The 24,343-nt window shown below is 38.7% G+C and overlaps 1 protein-coding gene across 2 annotated transcripts in view; it reads left to right on the plus strand.

Annotated features, from left to right (window-relative positions):
* pxdn (peroxidasin) overlaps window positions 1–24,343 on the plus strand; it is a 47,826-nt gene that overhangs the window by 19,859 nt on the left and 3,624 nt on the right. For both annotated transcript variants that reach the window (XM_023352892.1, XM_023352893.1), the window contains 17 exons: window positions 1,280–1,449; window positions 4,211–4,328; window positions 4,948–5,117; window positions 6,348–6,620; window positions 6,973–7,248; window positions 10,199–10,474; window positions 10,761–10,873; window positions 11,346–11,502; window positions 11,982–12,090; window positions 16,543–16,700; window positions 18,211–19,217; window positions 19,342–19,838; window positions 20,640–20,774; window positions 20,879–21,087; window positions 22,148–22,259; window positions 22,377–22,509; window positions 23,382–23,495. In XM_023352892.1, coding sequence (XP_023208660.1) covers window positions 1,280–1,449; window positions 4,211–4,328; window positions 4,948–5,117; window positions 6,348–6,620; window positions 6,973–7,248; window positions 10,199–10,474; window positions 10,761–10,873; window positions 11,346–11,502; window positions 11,982–12,090; window positions 16,543–16,700; window positions 18,211–19,217; window positions 19,342–19,838; window positions 20,640–20,774; window positions 20,879–21,087; window positions 22,148–22,259; window positions 22,377–22,509; window positions 23,382–23,495 — 4,027 coding nt within the window. The remainder of the gene's footprint in view (window positions 1–1,279; window positions 1,450–4,210; window positions 4,329–4,947; window positions 5,118–6,347; window positions 6,621–6,972; window positions 7,249–10,198; window positions 10,475–10,760; window positions 10,874–11,345; window positions 11,503–11,981; window positions 12,091–16,542; window positions 16,701–18,210; window positions 19,218–19,341; window positions 19,839–20,639; window positions 20,775–20,878; window positions 21,088–22,147; window positions 22,260–22,376; window positions 22,510–23,381; window positions 23,496–24,343) is intronic.

Raw genomic sequence — 24,343 nt, forward strand, 5'->3', positions numbered from 1 at the left:
AGTTCCCACAGTGAGAACAATCTGTCCCAGTTTCTTTCTGGTGGGCCCCACTGTTTGCACTGAGCTGGATTTGGTGGTGCCAGACACACTGTAGTTCATGAACTGTCACAAAGGAGTGTTTTTAACACTGCTGCACACAGCTAATGTGATCGCAGGTCGACAGCTCTGAGCTGCTTGTGTGACTGGATTGAAAACAAAACTATTCAGGCTGCATTTCGAGGTGTTCTTGCCTCTAACACGTGATGTTATTATTTCTGCACCTGTAATACCGATGCAGTCTTGAACCAAATGAGCCAAATGATCCTTTTACTAGGCAACAAAATTTTCACTCTGATTTTTTTCGTCTTTTTTTTATTGTGTGCTGTCTATAAAGCCTGACTTGTTATGATGCAGTCGAATTAAAACATTTGGTTTTGTATCCCGCTGAGCAACATACCTGAAACTAATCATATACCTCTTTAGACTTCAGTCAGTATTAATGACATGCATAACCCCGATTTAGGCCTCAACTTAAATTATATAGGCCTATTTGCCTGTCCTTTAAACAGGCAAACAGCCTGCTCCAGTTTTTTCTAGTGGGCCCCATCGTGTTTGGAAATCAGGCAAAAGCCTGCTCTAACAGTAATCTAAACTTCAGGCTCTAGCATATATTGTCAAGCCAATGTCAAACTATCGATGCACGGTCACGTTCATTTTCAACCACATCCTTCAAAGACAAGCTCCTATGAAACCCCTCCTGCTGCAGTACATGTCATTGTGTTTTTGTCATATTTGTGATTTACAACTGTGTAGTAAACACAACAATCAGGACATAGAGGAACAACTATTACGAATTGACAACTTCGAATGAGGAGGAAATAATGACTGATGAGCTGCAACATCTTATTTTACTTTTAATTTTGTTGGAAGCCTAAAAAAAAAATAATAGAAGGTGTTGATGGGATGTTCTCCTGCTGCATTGTACCAGAAGTGAGAAGGGGGAATTTGTTGTTTTGGTTCATCAGGACATACTTCCTCATGGCCCTCGGACCATTGCTCATCAAAAATATCGAAGAAGTCTATTATGATCTTATAACTTTCAACCATTTTGATTTTATTGATAATTAGGGTCTAACAGCATTAGTTTCTGCAAACAATTCAACTGAAATTAGATAATAATGAACAAAAAACACCTGCATATGTTTGAGTCATTTAAAGATGTATATGCATTTATCTGTGATGCTTCCAGGGGCCCTTTTACGTCTTTTGATTTGCTCTTTGCTTGTGTCCATGTTTGCAGGCGGCTGGACTCTAACGCTTTAAGTTGTGACTGTGAGCTGCTGTGGCTGGCCGACCTACTGAAGCAGTACGCCGAGTCAGGAAATGCCCAGGCTGCTGCCACCTGCGAGCATCCCAGTCGACTACAGGGCCGATCGGTGGCCACCCTCACTGCTGAGGAGCTCAATTGCGGTAAAGACTGAAGAAAAAATAAACACTTTATTTTGATTGTTTTAAAAGTGTCTTCATGTTGCTTCTTCAAACCAGCTTCTAGCCCTTTGTAGCGTTAATGTTTTCACCTCAGTGGTATTTTATAGCACCTGGGAAAAGTATCCACAGTCCTTGAACTTTGTGACATTTTATTATGGTGCAACCACAAAATTCAGTGTATTTTTACAAAATAAAAAATAAATATCGAGATTTGCAAAGGTAGGAGAGTAAGAGTGCCAATAGAAGTTAATAAAACGGTGTTTGCTTAATTTTGAAACTAAGAAGAAAAAAATTTAATCTGGTAAATGAAGTCATGTACACAAACAGGGATATTCTCCTGTGTATTGTGCAAAAAATATTTGCAGTTTATGTAAGCACTGGTGCTTTGTGGGGCCCAAATACCGCTGGTCCACAGAAATTTATTGGGTCTATGCTTACTCAACTTCTCATGCAAAGTTTCATTGCAACTTCCATCCAATTTGTTTTTGTCTTTCTTTAGCATCTAATAAAGTCATTGTTAATACATACAGACAATAGCTTAGCCTTCCTTCCTGCTAGCAGCACCTGTGTTGAGTCATGTATAAACTGTGTAATCTATGCACACACTGCAGATGTACACTCAGGCGCATGTTTCTGTTCTTTGTCTTAGCTCTGCAGCTGTTTTGCTCCTGGAAAAATCAACCCAGCTGGAGGAAATGTCAATCTGTGGTCACTGCAACAACAAGCAGATGTTCACTTTATCAGTGAGAGGGGATAAGAGTTTATCTTATTTTGTTTCTTAAGTAGAAAGGATGTTTACAGCACAAATATTAAATTTAACAAGCACATGCAATGTTCCTACTAGGTCAGAAGTTTGGAACAACATGGACTGTGCTTATGTTTTTTTAAGTTTGTCAAAGAAAGAAATGGAAACATATCCAAAATGTTATAAAAGAGATCAAAAATATTTAATTGATTAAAGTCTGAAGAAGTCAATCATCTTGAATTGGAAAATGTGTAGAAACCCTTGACATAGAGAAACATCTGCATTCATACTTGTGACAGAAGTCCCACTGTTTCTACCTGTACTGCAATCTAGGCATTAGAAAAGCTCCTTCATTTGAACCTTCCAATCAACTTGCATAAGTTTCACACTTACAAAAGGAATGTCAAATTATTTGTTGAGAAGGGATGGTTTTTGCTTTAATGTAAAAGCAATTATTATTTATACTGCTGCTAATTTATTGCTCATTGAAGCTATTTAATAATAATCTCTACCAATTCCTTTCTATTTTATTTTAATTCTCAAACTTAAGTAAAGACAAGAATTAACTCTCACAGCATTGAGTATTTTTCAAGTGCTAATTTTGCAGAATATTACATGTTTTTGATGTTCTGTTCTTTCTAGAATTGACAACGGAAGTATAGCAAGCTATTGGATGATTAATGATCTGTTCTCTAATTTGTCTGTTTTGGATAAGATAATAACAGTAAGTTTATTCACACTACTTTGCGATAAAAGTGGAAAAGAAAACCCAGATAATTCCATAATCAGTCTGATTCCATGCGGGCTCCAGAACTAAATCCACTTGTTGTAAACCTGTATTTTCTCCAGCTCCCTCTGAATTCCTCAGTCTGAACCAGGCAACTGTATCTTAACCACAGTTTAATCACAGCAACTAACTTTAAAGGCCTTAACGGGCCCACTCCTGCCTACTGTAGCCCTCCCACTCCAGGAGAAGAATGTTTTCCTGAAAACATGGTGAAAGTCATGCTACACCTCTCTCCATCAGTCTTTTCCTTCATGGTTCACTTCAGACCCTGTAAGCAGAGTGGTATGCTGCCTAGTAAGAGCTGCAGTCCAACTTCCATCCCTTTGGAGTTGAGATGTTATGGTGTTTGTATTGATTGACCTACTGGTGGATGCAAAACTGTCGTCCTCACAGCGGTTGCTTGTGTGAGAACTTTGGAGGAAACTGCTTAAAGGAGTTGCTTCTGACCTGAATTGGTAAGCAGACACTGTGAAAGTGGGAGGCTGAGTCTCCCTTTGGGACATGGGAACTGTTCTTGTTTGTTGCTTCTGTGTGTCTTAGATTTCACATGCTTGTGGTGACCATTAATCTAGATCACCACTGAGTACAGGAAGTACATCCTGTCGGAAACTTCTGGAATTTGGCCTCTGAATAAGCTTAGAGATTCTTCCAACATGGATGTAAGAACAGGTCTGGTTCGACAAAGGCTCGGTACAGTTGTGGTAAAAAATAAGTTTACCATATGTTGTTATGGAAAACTAATTCAAGATGCATTATCTCCTGTTGACACAATATCAGCAATCATTTTGGGGATGCGGTTGTTCCTGCCCCTCACCCTACGAATGGTTATGAGGTTGTTTCCAAACACTTTGGGTTTGTCAATCTGCACTTAGGAATTATTCTCAGAAAATGGCAAGAAAAGACCTGAGCTGCACACAACTGTGAGAACAATGTCCTTCAGATGGGAGAGTTTAAAGTGGAGATGTTTGGCTGGATTGCAGATTTATGTATATGAAGAAAACCCAACACAGAATATCAGTACAAACGCACCCACGTCGCCAACTTTATGGTTTGGTTTGGAGACAAAAGATCTGTGTAGCTTAAAGCCATTAAACTGACTGAACTTTTTTGTATACCACTGTATTATTAGGGTAACAAAATGTGAAATCAAAGCATGGACTTTGATTAGTGTGATTGTCATTAATTGTTCTTGTTGAATTTTCTCATTGCAGAGGTACCAAGGATTACCTCAGAGCCCCGGGATGTCGATGTTACATCAGGAAACACTGTTTACTTCACCTGTAGGGCTGAGGGAAACCCCAAACCTCAGATTATCTGGCTCAGGAACAAGTAAGATTCATCAAAACCTTAAAAAGATGAATTAAGAGAACTGAGACCAATTTCGCATGTTAGTTTTTAAAAGAAAATGTAGTCTATCCTAGTGATTAATCTATTTTCTATGGATTATTGAAATTTTGAGGTGTTTGTTTCTCACAAACCTTTCTGTTGTCTACATATTGTCTAAGATTTTATTGCACTTTTAGCTTGAGACGAAAAAGGAGACATGCAACGAACAGCCTGCAGTTGAGAATAAAACTCAGGACAGCTGGAAAGAAAAATATGGCCTCTGTAAATGTTGTTCTACCTTTGAGCCATGTGATGGCCCCCATTGGCTTCATATTTGTTTAGAACAATAATGTACAACTGAAACTAAATGTAAATATTATTTAGGTGTTTACATCAAAGAATTAACACATGTTGTATGTTATGTTTACCATATCCAATACTTGATATCTTTCACTTCCCTCAACTGTCTTTTATATTTTGCTCCATTGAGAACAACGAAAAAATTTTGGAATATTTTTGTAAATCAAATAATATTACAAGGACACAGAAAACACAGTATAAAACCATCCAACCATTTAGAATAAACAATATTTGCATGTTTTTTTGTTTTGTTTGTTTGCAGCAATGCTTTAAATATGCGAGATGACAATCGTCTGAACCTCCTGGAAGATGGGACTCTGATGATTCAAGACACCAGAGAGACTGACCAGGGAGTTTACCAATGCATGGCCAAGAATGTAGCTGGGGAAGTCAAGACTTCAGAGGTCACTCTTCGATACTTTGGAGCCCCCTGTAAGTCCACTACTTTCCTTTCTCTACCAGCTTGTTATGCAGTTTCCCACACATTCTCATAGAGGTTGAATACAGGCTCATTTGGGAGTAATTACATTTCACAAACTACAGTATAATGCAGGGATGTGAGTTTGTGTCGGAAAATCTGGCTAAAGTTGTCATGGCTACTTTGATATGACTTGTTGATCATTTGATTGTAGCATATTCTGGTTAATTATGTTACAAAATTTACCAAACAGAGGCATATTTTGAAAATTGTAATAGAAAAAAACAACAAGCACTTCTCTGTCCTCTATCAAGAGCAAAGTGAGCCAAGCAAGTTTTAACTATACGGAGACTTATTGTGTCAAAAAAACACAAACAAATATAAAGCAAAACAACTGATAACAGAATATTTTTGTGCATGTTTTGGTTGAAACTGAGCCCATCAGAAGTTTCTGAGAACTGATGTTGTGCATTTCCTGTCTATGTGATGGTAAACCACATATCCCTTGCTGCAAACATGTTTTCTTCATTCCACTGTAATCACTGACCAAATAAGGATACATATCCACTGCATTTTATTTCAATAAACATTGAAAATTGTTTGGTATTGGTTAAGTTGTTTTCAGTTTTGAGTAAATGAAAGCAAAGGTGGTCTTTGTAACTGAACTACAACCCAGTTCTCTAGAACTTTTAAAGTTGTTGCCAACAACAAATACATCACTCTGTTTGGTTGCTTAAAATGTTTTATATTATCTTTCAAAACTTGAACACTGAGTTTGTTTTGCTTCAGTTGGATTTTTTTTTTGGGTCGTACTGTGGAGTTAAGTTCTGGCAGTAATTTAGATGCTTGATATAGATACTCTAAACACTGAAGAGTGTTGAAATCTGAAAATTGTACTAAAGTTCAAGCTCAATGCAGGCCAATATTATCTGACACTCATATTGTGGCTGATATCACAATGATTTCCGATATCAATATTGGATCAGGACACCCTTATTAATAAAACTGTCTGGTTCTAGATTTAGCTTGCTATTTAGCTTTGTGAAGTAACAGGTTGTCATAATTTGGATTTCTATTGATTTTTGTAGTATTTGGAACAGAAAAAACTTTGCCCTAACAAAACATAGTTGTGTCATCTGCAAAGAAGAAAACATTTTCTAATGTTGATGAACTTTGTAGGGCTTAGTGAAGTTATCTTGATCCTCATTTCAACTTTACTCCTCCCCCTTCTCTTGTTCTTCCAGCCCGGCCAAGTTTTGTCATTCAACCCCAGAACACGGAGGTGCTGGTGGGTGAGAGCGTGACCCTGGAATGCAGCGCCACTGGTCAGCCACAGCCAAGAGTCACATGGACGAAGGGTGACCGCACGCCATTGCCTAGTGACACTCGCATCAACATCACTCCATCTGGGGGGCTTTACATCCAGAATGTTGTCCGAGAGGATGGAGGACTATACACATGCTTCGCCTCCAATAATGTGGATACCATACATGCTACAGCACGCATCATTGTCCAAGGTAAAGCTTTTAGATTTAGATTTCTATTAGTGTAAATTTTTTTTTTACTATATAAATCTTAAATGTTTTCTGTTGTGTTATTCATATAAAAACATTTATCAATCTCACAAAAACTAAGCAAAATTTAATTAGAGTCAATCATAATTCTTATAAAAACAAACATGGGATAAACTTAAATTCATTCCAAATATTTATCACAATCTAAACACAACATAGATGTGTCATCTTGACAGAGGACTAGCTTTTTGTAAATCTTTAAAAATATTTGGAAAATCTTATTTTTGTTAATAGTTGTAATGATCTGCATGAAAATGTCATATTGTTGTTTTATTTTTTCTCCTATTTTGAACAGCGACTCCCCAGTTTACCGTCACACCACAGGACCAGTCAGTTTTGGAGGGTGACACCGTGGATATTCCCTGCGAGGCGAGCGGTTACCCAGAGCCAGTGATTGTCTGGACTCGAGGTGGAAATTTACTACCTTCTGACCGACGACATGCAATTCTGCCTGCTGGTACCCTCCATATAACTCGTGTTGCGACCCATGACGAAGGCCAGTACGAGTGTGAGGCAGTGAGTCCAGTGGGGACAGTGCGCGCAACTGTGCAGCTCAACATTGAGCAAAGAGGTGAGAAACTAAAGGGATCAGATCACTCAGCTCATAGTACTTCGGCACAGTGCCGTATCATCGGTGTACATGCAAAAGAGAAATCTGGTTTGCTCAGAGATTTATCAAATATTTCACTGAATCTAAGAGAGGTACAGCTTTCACTCTTAAGCACACTACTCACTTACCAACCACTACGGTTTGTGCAGGGCTTGGGTTTTGGAAAAACTTTGATTCAGATCCAGGAGTCGTTCTATTAAACGTTCCATTCACTGTCGATAGCCATGTTTACTTTGACGTAAGTAATCAGAATAAACAGCCTATCTGAATAAAAATGTGTCATGTAAATGCCCCCATCAGAACATTCTGATTGGATTCATGCCAACCCTCTAATTTTTTGCCTTGGGCATTATTGGGCCTTAGAGCTTAGGGGGCCCTAAACCTGGGGCTCTCCACAAAGAATTTGTTGTGAAAAGTCATACATTGACTTACTTCATCTCCTTTCTGAATCTTGGTCATTTTTATTCACAAAATACAAAATGGCTGTTTTAGTCAAATTTTTCTCCCAGAGAATACTTTTAGACCCCATCTCGACAATAATGTATGGATGACAAGCATAATGCACAAGAAGCATCTGGGCAACAAGATCATAAACCACCCATGGAGCAAAAGGGTTATTTTTATATAACATTACATGTTATGTGTTAAAAGTGTGTTGCAAAAACCTTTCAAAAGTACACATTGTTTTCATTAATGAGTCTGTTGCTGTGTTATTGTTTCAGACAAGAGGAGAGTTAAGCACTGAGTGTTTGGGAGCTGGCAGTGTTGCATCCCATTTATTGCTAATTTGTTGTTTGCCATGGTCAGTGTACTCCTAAGCTTTTCTCATTAAAAAAAAAAAAAATATATATATATATATATATATATATATGCGGGGGAATTAGAGGAAATAAACGTTTATTTAATATAATAAGTTAAAAGGCAGTAAAGTTCTGCTACAAGTAAATTATATTTTCAAAGGTTTACCTGCTTTATTAAGTAAATCAGTTACTTATGTATCCAAACATTCCTCCTGCATGTTTCCCTCAGTAGTAAGTAGTAGCAACAAAATGTTTTCAATATGTGTCTGAAATAAACATAGGCAATTGACTGGAGCTGCCATCTGAGTGTTTGCCTTGAATTAACCTTTAAGGGCCAAATACCATTTTGGGCTAACCTGTCTGACTGATAGAGTTTAGTTAGTGTAACAAACCATTTGGGGAATTAAAACACAAGTGAAACATTGAGTGATTCTTTATAGAAATGTGAGGCTTGCACAATTATGGCAAAGTTTTCTAAGATAAAGTCCTTTGATGAAAGCTGCTGGAAAAATTTTTTGATTAAACCTGAGTGTGAATAGAGCAACACACTCTAGCGTGATTGCGTGTTCACACCAGAGTACCTATGCTTGTCAAAAAAGAAAAAAAAAATACAATGTTTACCTCAATTTGACCAACTTGATGAGTTATCTTTTTGTAAATTAGGCACTAGCTCCCCTGTGACTCTTCAATTAGAAGCAGATATTGACAATGGGTGGATTGATCTTTTGGTGAAATTTTTGTAACACTAGGCTAGGCTCACCACAGAATACCGGTACTTTTAATCCATCCTGCTAGCTCTCTGAGCATTTCTCCTGACTTTCTCCTGCTCGTCGACAAATCCCCATGTAAGTCGTTACTGTACGAATGACAATTTAAGGTGGATTTTAAGCTGGACACTGTTGTTACTACTTTCCCTTCAGTTGGCCATTATGTTATGCATTAATGCCTGAGTTAGATGTTCCAAACATTATGTAATCACTCTTTGGAAAGTTTTGGCTTCATTCTCAAGTGTCTTGTACTCACTTTTTCTCTTTCATGCTTTTTTTTTTCGATACTTTTTTGAGGCATAGAAATGAATTTAACTATTGTGAGCTACAATCCTGTGCACAATTGAAATCATATGTCTTTTTATGGTTGGCCTAAGAAGTTTGCGTACTAGTTAAAAAAACAAACTCAGCTGAAGTGATGGGCTTGATTGCTCAGTACTACAATGCCTTCTATGTTTGCATGGCTTTTTTTCCTCGCAGTATAAGCCATTCAGTTTTATGTGTAGCGGAGCTTTATTGCCTCCTGTGAACATGATTTCATTGAGTGTGCAGCTGAAATTACAGGCCCGACATAACACAGGAAAGCGTGGCAGCCTGTAATCCTGAGATGACACCATGTTTTTCCATGTAGTAATGGCTGTTAACATGGCTTAAAGTACATGCTGCATAATGGCTCCTCAGTGTTTAAGGCGGTGTTTTGGACCACAACCCTGGTGGCAGAGCATGACAGCTGTGCAGCTCCAAACAATGCTCAGAGATCAACAGTAAGATGAGAAAGTGAATCTCATGGGAATTATCACAGAATTTCACATTTTGATTTTCTCATTAAGCTTCTCAGTTTTTCTGTAGTCTTAACAGTTTGTGTGCAGCTGTGGTCTGAAAATCAAATAAAACACTCCCAGCTGCAGAAATGTTGTGTCCTTTTCGTTTTAGTGAGTCATATGTTTCAGCTAATTAGAGTCAGGCTTGTACAAAATGTCATCTGTGTGTGTGTGTAGGGGGGTACTTTTGTGTTTTTTTTATTTGCTCTTGCTGAAATATGAGAGAAGTGAAGGGGGGATGATGAAGACAGTTTAGATTGCGAAAAATTAGACAGTACAGCATGACACAAAGACTAACAATGCTCTACAGCCTCCAGTGGTGAGTGAACCAATGATTTACAAGCCTGTGCAAAAGTCACAATCTCTCCCTCCTCTGGGGAATCAGATTTTCAAGAATTATCTAAACCTTTTGCATCACTCAGTAAAAAAAAAAGTCCACAAGCTGTTACATGTACACATTCTCTATCTACAACATGAATATTATTAAATATAATATATTTCTACCTTCTTCTCTCTTATGCAGCAACCCCCCAGTTCACCATAACGCCACAGGACCAGTCAGTCTTGGAGGGTAATACGGTGGATTTCCCCTGTGTGGCAAGCGGTTATCCAACACCACTGATCATATGGACGCGAGGTGGAAGTCCTCTTCCCTCAGACCGCCGCCACGTCATCCTGGCCTCCGGTACGCTCCGCATCACTCGGGTTGCTGCACACGATGAGGGCCAGTATGAATGTGAGGCGGTGAGCACGGTGGGAACAGTCCGCACCACTGTGCAGCTTAGCATCGAGCAAAGAGGTGAGAAACTTTTAAAAAAATATATTACTTATATTAAAAAAAAGAAAAACACAAAAATTTGCAGGATTGCCTCAAAGCAGGTTTTTTGATACACAGAAGCCATCTGTTGGACGTCACCCTGAAATAAAAGTACAACTTTAATTAATATGGCCTGTGGCCATGAAATCCTGTTTTCTTCCTTGTGGTGGTCCATTGCAAAATGATATGTATATATACTTTCTATGTTGGGCTGTGGTGCAAAATTATTAACTTGCATGTGTGTGTGTGTATGTTTTAACTTATTCAGTAACGCCTGTTTTCACAAATGCTCCAAGGGACCTGACTGTGGAGTCTGGTCAGGATGTGCAGATTTCCTGCAGTGCTCGGGGCCAGCCGCGCCCGATCCTCACCTGGAACAAGGTTAGGATTATTCAGACAGTTTCTTAGTTATCACAACAGAATTCAGGCAAAGGCGTCCCTCAGCACATTGAGTTTGGACTTGAGCAGTATCAGTTTTTTAGAATGGCCATCTTGACAATTGCCCAGGGCACTAGAAAGGGGGGTGCACACACACCAGATAAAAAAAATGACTCGTCCATCTTTTATGCTTGAACCAGTTTTCTATTGCGTTCATGCAAGTGGAGTTAATTGAATGTTGGTGCCCGGTTTTTGCTGAGAATAGGGAAACTATTTTACATGCCTTGTGCACCACTGCCCTGCATTTGTGTCGTGCCCCAAGAAATAGATAATGTCATGTGTTTTGATTGGTTAGGGACAGCAGAAACAAGGAAAGGAAGACATTAACACAAGAACCACCACTGCTCCTAAGAGTGAATTTATTTGACCTTGGAGCTCTCAGATCCCTGATCTTCTCAGTTGCTTTGTCTTTTAGGATGGTGTTCAGATAACAGAGAGCGGCAAGTTTCACATCAGTGAAGAAGGTTACCTGGAGGTGAAAGATGTTGGCACTGCAGATGCTGGACGCTATGAATGTGTTGCCCGGAACCCCATTGGATACCAGGCTGCTCGAATGGTGCTTACAGTCACAGGTAAAAATGTTTATATATATATACAGTATATATGTGCAATTTGTTATGGAACAACCATTATAACACTTTTATCTTAGTAAAAACCGAATCTCAGAGTTGAAGCAGTAACTCCTGCTAATGATCTTTAACCATGCCCTTTAGTAATCTGGTCACAGGCTACTGCTGACTAGTCAGATCTATGTAGTCAGTTCTGTGTATCTGTGTTCCCTGGTGTAATGCTTGAGGTCAGACTGCAGTACTTTGCTAGTGAACCATAAAGTCAATCAATGTGCAGTGAAATGGTTTTTAGAGGCATGGAAGCCTGACGGTGTTGAGAAAAAAAAACATCTTTAAAGTCAGCATCACGACATTTTTATCAGTCAAAGTTACTTTCTAAATGTATTTATGAGAAGAAAACCAGAAGACAAAGAAATACTCCTGTTACATTTTCTTCTCTTTGTTTTAAATTCTACATTAATTTGTTCATCTTTTTCTGTCAGTGCCTGCTATCAGCCGAGAGGGAGACACATTTGTGAGCACATCCATAGAGCAGGCCATCCGTACTGTGGACAGTGCAATTGAGTCCACAAGGAGACGTCTCTTTGACGGGTAGGACATAATAAACTCGCACAGCAAACATATTACAACACACATTGTCACACAAACACACTTGTTTCCATTTTGGTATGTTAACAATCCCAAAAATCAAAGAACAGCATATGGATTTTATGTGACAGACCAACAGAAAGAAGGGCATAATAGTGAAGAGGAATGAAAACTATATATTGTTTTCAAATATTATAAATCTGAAAGGTTTGTAGTATTTGTAGGCTTAAACATGGATTTGGGTGTTCTACATTTTTATTGAAGCTCCTGCTTCATGTTTAGGGTTCCTTTCCTTCAGGGTTATCTCACCTCAACTTTGAACTGCTCTCCCGTCCAAAAAATGCATCCCCACAGCATAATGCTACCACCCACATGTCTCACAATGTAGATTATGTGCTTGATATTCAATTGAAAATGTCCTGAGAATTCTTGCAATAGCTGCTTTCAAGATTTTTTCTTCTGTAATTGTCGTTGATATTTCAGAACAAATCAGAAGGTAATATTAATGTGCCAAAAGTTCCACCCTTACATGGATCTTATCCAAAGAATCTCAGAAAATGTAACCCACCACCATCAAAACATAACAGCACAGTAGCATTTTCCGGTCATCGCAATATTAGTTTAGAACTTGCTGCTATTGAAAGATGAAAAACTTTTTTAGCTGTGCTTTAGACATCGAGGAATGAAAAAGATTTTCAAGCTTGTGTTGCTCATTTTTTTTGGATAACTTATTTTTCAAAAAAAATGTTTTCGTCACGATATTAAAAAGCCACAGGTATACTCAAAGATGTTTTATGTCACTTCAAAGGAATTGAAATTAATATCAAGACTTGTAACTGTGCCCTGATTCATGAATCATCTTGAGGCCCCAAAACCGTGGCTGTCTATTAGCCATGTATTAGCTTAAGCTAATTGAAGTTGTGCTAAGAAAATGTGGCAAATCTTTCCAGGTACTCAAAACTCCAAGCTTTATAGGTTATAATAGTGGCATATTAAAGTAGTATATCAAGCAAAACAGTATTTTCTAAAAGAGCTGCATTATAAGTAGTTGGAGTATATTTAGATAGTTAAATAAAATCACATGTCTCAATATTTCAGATGATAGTAGTATACAATGACTGTGCTGCATTAAATGTAAAATAGTTTTTAGTCGATGAAGGCCAAGTGCTAAAGCACACAGTCACACACACAGCTGATGCAGGCCAACATGATTGTGGGGTGTAAAACAAAAGTTTGCCCCGGTTCATGTTGGCACTTGACTTTTTTGCATAAAAACTGAACATGTAAAAGTAAACCCAAGTCATCCAGATGACTTAAATGTTGCTTCATGGATCAGGAATCTTGTTTTTCACCTCTCAAGATCATCTAGTTTACAAATGCCTCCATCAGACATATTTGTCTAGAAATAAATTTCTATTTCATTGCTTTTCTTTGTCTTACTTGAACTTGTCTCTTATTTGTTTTCCTTCCTGTCTGTGTGAAGCCCTTAGTAGAGTCAAAAGGTGATAACAAAGGCATTGAAGTCTGTCACTGTGAGGAATGGAGATGACCTCAGTTCACTTTAGAAGTTTCCATCCTATTGAATGATGTGGTTAGCAGTTGTGCTTTTCTTGGCATGCTCACTCCGTACACTCCTGCCCACCCAGGCGTGCGCACGCAGATGAAAATGATAAATTCACACCGGTACACAGCATAGCCATAGCCGCTGTTGCGATGAGGGGGATTTCCAGCTTTGTTAAATTACAATCACAGAATAGGATGCAGCTTTCTCTTCGGCTGAGTCAGTCGTCCAGAAACAAAAAGGAATTCCAGCGGGGATGGGGAACGAGTGATGCTTCTTCGTCTGACTCAACAACACAAGACTGCTGAAAAACACAAGACAGATCCTCGAAATTTCAACAGTGGTGCACACTGCTTCCCAAAAACTTAAACCATTGATAGATTTTTTATTTATTTATTCAGTTATCAAATAGTTTGTTATCAATATTTTAGACTTAGACTTAGACTTAGACTGACTTTATTGTCATTTTGCATGCACAGGGTGTATACAGAACCAAATTTCGTTGCATACGGCTCAGGACAATGTTTTGAGCTTTCAATGTTGTGAGGTTATTCCAGAATAAAATAAAATACAGTATAAAATATGAATATACATCTAAATATAAAATATAAAGTGCAGGAATGACAGTAAAATATAAGTTACTTAGCTCTGTACATGTGCAAGGTATAAAGTGGAGACCAGTTTTTGAGTGCAGTCCAGTTAAGAGTTCAGCAGTCTGATAGCAAGTGGGAAAAAGCTGTTTCGGAACCTGGTGGACCTGCACCAGACGCTGCGGAACCTCTTTTTAGAACACTACAAGAATTTAAACAGCATGGCTAAAAAGATACAGACAGAAGAGCAATGTTTTATGTAAGCCTGGGCATTCTGGGTTCAGAATAAACATCATTTGCTGCACCGCAGCACAGGTGGAGAATGTGAGGAGAATCTGTTTTGGAATTATTTCTATACAAAGATATTCTGGAAGGTTCTAACAAACATTTTTAAAGGAAAATAAATTAAATTACTTTCACAAATTATGTTGTTTTATTTGTAATATAAAAATGAGACCTAGAGTAAGTGATACAGAACATTTACAATGTTAACTTTTTTTTTTTAATTAACATATTAACAGTAAATATCGAATTCCCACTTCCAAATATCTACAGCGAAACCCCAATTTCCAGATTTTCTTAACTCCAATTATATACAGGACTATATATTTAGTCCTTAATATCAAATTTATATGCCCCAACCATTTCAATTTTGTCTGCCCTTGAAAGACTACAGTCAAGAACCAATTCAATTTTGAATTGTTGTATATATATATATATATGTATATATATATATATATTTATTTATATCTTTAGAAATTTTATTTATATTTATATCTTGTTCTCTTTGTCCATTTTTTATTTTGTTCTTATATGTTTCTTGTTTGAAATAAAGTTATTGGGGGAAAAAAGAGAAGAAACTCAACTGCTGCATAAACGGTCTTCACCCACTTCAAAATAAGAGCATGAATAAAAACGTATTACTACTTTGAGAATTTTTAATAGTTGATAATCGAAATTTCAACATAAACGTCAAACTTTATTCAAACTTTATTCAACTGAGAGGTCACAAAACAGAGAAATAAATTAGCTCTTTAGAATTTATTTGGGAAAATAATTTAGGGGAAGCTAAGTGCACTGAACATTTTCAAATATAAGTGCTAAAGCGCTAAATGAAAAATTAGCTCTACCATTACAGATTATCGGAAGTGTGCCCACCACTGGATTTTAATAACAGGCTTCATATGTAACACAAAGTATTACATTATTGTAAAGTATAAGGAAAACTATACATGGTTTTAAACATAAGAATCTCCTTTATTCTTGTGTACACATAAATAAAATCCAGTTCAGGAAATTGCTTTCAGAAGTAACCTAATAGACTCCACCTGTGTGGGATTTAATCTTACCATAAAAGCAGCTAAGCAGTTAATGATGTCAGACTTAAATAGCTCTTTATTAGAAAACTCAAAGATGTTTTTCATGAAATGAATCATTTTCATTCATACATGCATTCATATGTTGATAATCGCAAGCTACTGGATTGCATTATCTGGGGCGGTCTGACACCGGCCCTTCTAACCACCACCAGCAGGCAAGATGGGTGAAGTGTGTTGCCCAATGTGGGTGGAGCGGAAATTCAACCGGCGACCCAGTGATTGCAGCATCCTACCACTTTAGGGCCGCCATTTTGGGCCACCATCGTCCCAAGATCTCCCCAGTTGAGAGGTCTATGATAACTATGGAGGAGCTGCAGAGATCCACAGCTCAACTAGAAGGATTTGTTGACAGAAAAGATACTAGTTGAGCAATCCACAAACCTGGTCTTGCGGAAGTAGCAAATAAAGTTTATTGTTGAAATAAAACCTAACTCAAATTTTCTGTTTGCAACAAGTCATGACACAGCAAATAGTGTGGAAGAAGCTCTATTATATGTGTGGTGGAATAGTATCATAACCCATAATGCAAGCAAATGACATTATGCTTTCAGGATGCTTTTCTTTAGGAAAGGCCAGGGAAGTTAATAAGTGTTTTTTGGAAGATAGGTTGAGCTGAAAGAGCTCCAAAAGATTTTAGAATAACGCCAATATCCACTTTTGAGTGAGTGGAAGCTGCAGAAACTCAGTGAATGGCTTTTCATAAGCTCAGTGAAGCGACTCACATGCGTATGCAAGGTTTTGTTTGCATACACATTTCCTCTTGTTGAAATGCTTCAAAGGAGAAACTATAGCAAGCTCTGTCTGTCTCTGATACCTGAAAAATTTTAGGAGAAGATATGTTCTTGATCTATTCTGTTTTTTTATTTTAATATATGCTTCTCATCTTCTGCCTTCCCCACAATCTTCATGCCCCTCATCTCTCCAGTCAGCCTCGTACTCCAGGAGAGCTGCTCGCTCTTTTCCGATATCCACGTGATCCCTACACGGTGGAGCAGGCTCGTGCCGGGGAGATCTTTGAGCAGACTCTTCTGCTCATCCAAAACCACGTCAACCAGGGTCTCATGGTGGACACCAACGGTACCGGTAAGGCTGATTGTAAACTTCACCACTGCTTCATAAAAGTTGTTTCTATATGCTAGAGGGTACTTCCTTTGTAAAAAATAATTTGAAATGCATGTATATCCTTCCATTTTGTTCTACTTGGGTTGTCACTTACATAAAAGACAGTGAAGTTTTATGTTGTAATGCTATATGGAGCTATACAAACTTTTGCAAAGCAGTGAAGCTGTGTTTTTGGTAAGTAAGACATTTCCATTCAGCCTCATGCTTGTCTTAAACCCAATTTCCTCTTCTCCCCTGACTGTGACTTGTTGTTATTGTGAGCAACAGTTGACTCTGTCACAGCTTTCCATCTCTATTTCCCCAATAGTTTAACCTGAGAGAGTGTTGTAACTATGGAGCAATTGACAAGCAGCCTTTACACAGGTTTATTGGCCCCATGACATGGTGTGAAACCCTTAAAAATTTAATCACTGCAGAGTACTGGACAAAGTTTAACATGACATGTTGCACATTAAATTGCACATTTAATTAGGCCTGTGTGTAGGGGTGTGTGTGGGTAGACTTGGGCAGAGCAGGGGCAGTAACTGACTGTTTACCACATAAATATAAACATTTTTGTTGCTCTGCTCTCTTTAGTGTGTGCCTGAGAGCAAAAACATCCGGCTAAGAGATGAATTCATTTTAGAGAATAGAGTCAAAGGCGAAATGCAGTGAAAACAAAGCATGTATCATATTGATTGTTTTGGGGGTTTTTTGTAGTACATTTCCTGGGAAAGCAGATATACATTATTTTCTTTCAGAAAAGTATAGAGGTAATAGCTCATTATGGAAATGGTAATGATACAAGATACATTTTAAATGCTGTAAGTGTTAGATGATGACTCCAGACTAAATTAATGCAATAATTGCCGCAGAAACAAATCAGTATTTTTCCTCTACTTTGGCCTCATCCTATAGGTCAGCAATACAGTTTCTTCTATTTTTCTTTTACAAAAGTGCACATAGTACACAGACAGTGTTCAGGAACATTGTATATGCAGGAAATCTCACCTTGAGCTTGGTCGCAAATACTTGGCATTTGTTCTTAAAAAGAGAACTAACCCAACATTATTCTGTCTGTCCATCCATCTGGCTGATCTTACATTCGTCCCAGCCACAGAAGTTAAAAGCATTAGTACAACTAAAATTGTTGGATTTTCTGACTTTCGACACAGACATTTCGGTAATGAGACTGGTAGACAGTCTTTCATGTGTTATGATGTATTTCAATCATCAGACCAATGTCATTCAAAATGTGTGTATGACATTGTACGGTAATATTGGCCTGAGAGATTAACGCATTTTTCAATGATCAGTTTGTTGAATTATAGTTGTGTTTACGTAGACATTAGAAAACCTTTGCTCACTAGAATCTTTTCTAACCATATATACAACCACATTATTCTCAGTAGCAAACAAATATATTTTTTGTTGAGCAGCCTTTTACCATTTAGCCTCTCTCCTTAGTAAATTTATTTTTGTGTTTTCACAGCATTTCGCTACAACGATCTGGTATCACCCCGGTTTCTGGAAATGATTGCTAATCTCTCTGGCTGCACAGCCCATCGCCGCAACAACAACTGCTCAGACATTTGCTTCCACCAGAAGTACCGTAGCCATGATGGGACCTGCAACAACCTGCAACACCCCATGTGGGGTGCCTCACTCACTGCGTTTGAACGTCTCCTGAAGCCAGTTTACGACAATGGCTTCAACCTGCCCAGAGGAACCACAGACAGGGTTCATAATGGTTATCGACTGCCCCTGCCTAGGCTGGTGTCCACCACAATGATTGGAACAGAGACCATCACTCCTGATAATCGCTACACTCACATGCTGATGCAGTGGGGTCAGTTCCTGGACCACGACTTGGACTCCACAGTAGTGGCCCTGAGTCAGGCTCGGTTTTCTGATGGCCAGCTGTGTGCTCAGGTCTGCACGAATGACCCGCCGTGCTTTCCAATCCAGTTCCCACCCAATGACCAGCGGCAGCTGCGAAGCGGTGCTCGCTGCATGTTCTTTGTCCGTTCCAGCCCAGTGTGCGGTAGCGGGATGACATCTCTGCTCATGAATAGTGTTTATCCCAGAGAACAGATCAACCAAATCACCTCCTACATTGACGCCTCTAATGTCTACGGCAGCTCACGACATGAATCAGAGCAGATTCGTGACATTGCCAGCCACAGGGGGCTTCTTCGTCAAGGGATCATACAACGAACAGGGAAGGCACTTCTTCCATTTGCCACAGGACCGCCTACTGAGTGCATGAGGGATGAGAACGAGAGTCCAATCCCTTGCTTCTTGGCTGGAGATCACCGTGCCAATGAACAACTTGCCTTGACTTCTATGCACACTGTGTGGTTAAGGGAGCACAACCGCATCGCTACAGAACTGCTAAGACTGAATCCCCACTGGGACGGCGACACCATCTACCACGAGACCAGAAAAATAGTGGGGGCTCAGATGCAACACATCACCTACAATCATTGGTTACCAAAGGTAACTGCTCTGACCTTAAGCTTTTATTTTGACATTTTCAGCACATTTATGGATATCTCCATATTTCCTTGATAACCAGTCAGATGACACTGACAAGATAATGCGTTTTTTTTCTTCCCTATAGATACTCGGTGAAGCAGGCATGAGGATTTTAGGGCCGTACACCGGTTATGACCCCAATGTTAACGCTGGCATCTTCAATTCGTTCGCCACAGCAGCTTTCCGCTTTGGACATACCCTCATCAACCCAATACTCTATAGGTTAAATGAGCACTTCGAACCTATCACCCAGGGTCACATATCACTGCACCGGGCCTTCTTCTCTCCTTTCCGCATCGTGAATGAGGGAGGCATCGACCCGCTCCTTCGTGGACTGTTTGGGGTTGCTGGCAAGATGCGCGTTTCCACCCAACTGCTGAACACTGAGCTGACTGAGAAGTTATTTTCTATGGCCCATGCTGTGGCACTGGATCTGGCTGCCATGAATGTTCAGAGAGGAAGGGATCATGGCATACCACCATACAATGACTACAGGACATTTTGTAACCTGACCTCCGCTCAGACTTTTGATGACTTGAAGAATGAAATCAAAAACCCTGATGTCAGAGAAAAACTACGAAGGTAACTGTGAACTAATTGCTGCTTATTATTGTTGTATATTTTATGTTATGCTATATTTGGAATATTTATTGACTGAGAGCTACTGAGTGACAGGAAGATGGTTTGGCTTTTGTTTAGGAATCTATTGCAAAATTAACTGAAGACATGTGTGGGTTCTCGCATTTAAAAAATAAAAAATAATAATTTTTGTTTTTTTCCCTTCTTCCACTTGTTAAGTGGAAAATCTGAAATTTTAGGAATTGGCAAACAAAACTTTTTTTTTTTCCAGAAATAATCTTTTGGTAAATTATAATTGTGATATACACCAGAGCCACATAACATCTGTACTGGGACCAGAGATGACATTGTTGATGGGTGTGGAAGAGCAGCTAATGATACAAAGTTAAACAAAATTTCACTAATATTTGAAAAAAAATGAATGCAAAGCTCACAACTTACACTATCTTTAAGGTCTACAGTAATAATTTACAAATAGACAGTGCAAGCAGTTACCTGAGTTGTCTTCACTCACCACTTATATATTGTGCCTTTACTGAATGCAGTTTCTTAGCATAAGATAAAATATTTAATAGTTTCTGAGCAGCCTTTCAATGGTCAGACCCAGTCAAGCATAACAATCTTGACTATTTCAGTTTAACAGCATCCATCCAGGGATTTAAAATGTGTGAGGATGCATTTTCTACATATCTGAGTTGATTTTAAACATTACTTTAAACTCATGCACAGAAATGTCCTAATTATGTGGTGAGGGTGGCTTCTGTTTTTTTTTTCCTTGCACTGACAGCTTTCTCTGTATGACAGGCTATACGGTACGCCTCTCAACATTGACTTGTTCCCAGCCCTGATGGCTGAAGATCTGGTCCCTGGCAGTAGATTGGGTCCTACCCTCATGTGTCTGCTTGCAATGCAATTCAAGCGTGTCCGAGATGGAGACCGGTAAGGAAGTATCATGCACACATCTCCAGATATACTGAAATATGACCAGAATTTTCTTCATTATTTTCGTCATGTCCCACATCATGTCTTTGGGTCTCGATTAGGTTCTGGTATGAAAACCCAGGTGTGTTCACTCCTGCACAGCTGACACAGCTTAAGCAAGCGTCCTTAGCTCGAGTTGTGTGTGACAATGGAGACAATATCACCCGGGTCCAGCGGGACGTGTTCGCAGTTTCCGACCTGCCCCACGGATATGGAAACTGTGATGATGTTCCTCAGATCGACTTGCGAATGTGGCAGGATTGCTGTGAAGGTAAGACCAGCAAAACCAATTTTATGCTGTTTCTTTGATTATGTTTCTAAAAAAGAAAAGGCAATTAATCCTGGTAAAGCTGCCAGATTTATTCTGTGCTGGCAAGTACCGTAAAAATATATCATGGACACTGACTGCAGGGTGCAGTCAAAGCTTTGTGATGTTCACAAACCTTTGAAGTCTACGCTTAAGTAGAGCACACAGACTGTTGTAACAGTCTGTACAACATACTAGCAATACTATAACTAGTATTTCTAGTAATAGCAATACTATTGAACTCCAACAGAATAACACATCAAGCAGTGTTCCTTCAATTTAAGCTTTTTCACTAATATTTTGTGCTAGAAAAATAAATTTTATGTAGCAACAAGAACCAAATGGCAAGTTCATTCATGCTTTATTTTTTTAGGACACTTTGATTTCTCCAGTGTATAAAACACAGATGGAATCACTCAATTCAAGGTTCAAAAACATAAACCATTTCAAACTTGTAATTTGTGGGGAAGACCTTAGAAATCTGGGGTTTTCTGGGCATAATCATTGTCTCAGTGTAACCTTTACAGTTTACTGTAAAAGAGAGCCACTGAAGAGACCCAAAGCCCCTCCTTCAACGCTAGCAATTCATAATTGTAGCTTTAAAGCTTAGTTATAGAAACTCATTATGAAAAAATAAAGTACTAAATAAACTTCACTGTGAAAATTTGAACACCTTAGGTTCACAAACAATTTCTGAAAGAATCCATCATTTCTTTTGCTTGTAAACTGTAAGAAGACTTAAATAAAGGTATTTACTCATTGAAAGTTGTATAACTTTGATGTTATCTGGAGATCAGATTTGGACTTTTTAACATGAAGCTTGAAAACCTCAGATGTAGAACTTTTTTTTTTTACAAAGATTTTGGTGTCAGAAACCTTCAGGCTGTTTGGTTTGGAAGTGTTTTTGGGGCCCAATGAGGATTATATTATTTATAATGGATTGCATACTGCTGCATAAATAGAATAAAAAAACTGGACTTGTCTGTTCAGCTTCTGATTGCTTGTTGAACCTGTTTCCCATCAGACTGCAGAACCAAGGGTCAGTTCAATGCTCTGTCATACCACTTCAGGGGACGAAGATCAGCTGAGCACAGCTACAAGGAGGAGGAACATGACAGCAGCATTCAGGACACAAGGTAGCAAACACTGAATCTTCTTCATTGAATATTTTTCAATCATAGCCAGAATACCACTGATATGGACAACCTAAGTGAGTTTATAACTTTTTAATATATTTACAATCATCTTTCCAGCCCTCTGGAAGAAGCTCAAAACAGTCTTTCAAATGTCACTTTGAGCTCCAAGTTGAGCAGTGAACCTTCAGTTGGTGACTTCCAGGAGTTTGTCTCAGACATGCAGAAGACCATCACAAGCTTAAGGAAACAGGTGTGTTTGGACACACACTGACACTATTTGAGTTTCCAATCTGGCAACAAATGCAACAAGCCTCCTTAATGCAGAAAATCCAACAAGAGTTCAACTGCTTGTGCTTATAATTACACATGAAAATCAGATATTAAAACATTAAGCTTTTCGTCCTAACTTATTGGTTTGCACTCTTTGTCCTGCTAATGAAAGCATAAAAGACAGCAAAATCTTACATGAAAAACACAACAATATTATTTGAAATGTTTATCTTCCCTGTCCTGCTAATAAAAGCAAAACCAAAAAAATCTAACATAAATGATAACTTAAATAATGCCTGAACTAAAATGGAGTGATGAGGATGTGGACTCTAATTCAAGACAGAAGTCACAAGACAACCTCAACTTTGAGTCTTTATCTGGGACAGCGAGTATGGTAACAGATAAGGTTTTAACTGACTTTACAAAGTATTCTCCAGTCATAGTTCAGCTATCACTATTTTATAAATCTGTCAGATTTTTAACTGCAGATGTCATGTTTGGGTTGCGTTTTGCCTCATTTTAAAACTCTGAAACCTCCAAAAGACAGAAACTCTTTCTTTTATTACTTCCCAATGGGATTATTAAAAAGTTACACATGAAGACAATATGCCTATGTATTCAGAATTGAATTGGCTATTACATACATTGCATTTACTGGAATGACCAGCAGAAAGGGGTCATAGATTTTCCTACAGCAGACATTTGTTCACTTTTGCTGCCTGCAAAGAAAATCTGTTCTGATGCACGAGAGCATTTTATCCATTAGTTGCAGGTTTTGATTTACTACTTTCATTTTTTCCCCCAAAAAATTGACACGTTAGCAAACTGCAATTGTCTTTTGTGTTTTTGCAGATTAAGAAACTGGAAGCTCGTCTACACAAATCCACCTGCACAGACGGCGAGGGGCGCGAGCGGATAGATAGAGAGCGCTGGAGAAAGGACTCGTGCTCGACGTGTGAATGCAGAGTAGGTGTACACTGATGTGCAGCAGGCAGAACACACCCCACACCACCAGGGACTCAACCAGATCCTGTTAGTGTCTCTCTAACAGATGATGGGATGTCTATCCTATTTTGAAGCACCTTCTGCCTCTTGCACTTTCCTGGGACCAGTGCACTTTCTCTTGCCACGTTTCTGTCTTTCATTCCTTGTCTGTTTCCAGCTGACCGTAACTTCACACACCTGTAATACGCCTCTCTCGTGATAAATCTTACTGCTACTGATCTCTTTATAGTTTCGTCTTTTCAGTTCATTTTTGCATTACACATCTGACGAACACACCAGTAAGTCTTTTCTCCATTTCATTTTCCCATATGGTTTTGTGTAATTGGAGGCTTTTCAGGATTACTCCCAAAAGGCAAGCGAAAGCAAACTGTTACTCTTAAATAAAACCTTCTGATGTTCATGTTTTGTTTCATGTTTACAAATGGAAATCTTAAAAGTCGAGCCGAGTCAATCCTCAAAAAACACACCCTTTGCTATGATTATAGCTTAAAATCTTTTGGAGCATGTCTCTACCAGTTTTCCCCATGTAGAGACCAAGATGTTTACCCATTCTTTACAGCTGAAGGTCAGTCTAATTAGATGGAGAGTGTCTATTAGCTTACATTTCCAAGTCATGCCTCAAATTTTCAACTGTATTTAGGTTTCTACTTTGACTGTCCCATTCCATCACATGGGTATGCTGTCATCTAAACCATACTATTGTAGCTCTTGTTGTTTGTTTCAGGGTTTTTTTTTTGTCTTGTTTGATGGTTAAAGAGGACCCAACTGCAGAAAGTGAGAGGCTTGAATGCTGGCGAGGTTGATTGGTC

This window comes from Xiphophorus maculatus, chromosome 19, assembly GCF_002775205.1.
Source record: "Xiphophorus maculatus strain JP 163 A chromosome 19, X_maculatus-5.0-male, whole genome shotgun sequence".
Lineage (NCBI taxonomy): Eukaryota > Metazoa > Chordata > Actinopteri > Cyprinodontiformes > Poeciliidae > Xiphophorus > Xiphophorus maculatus.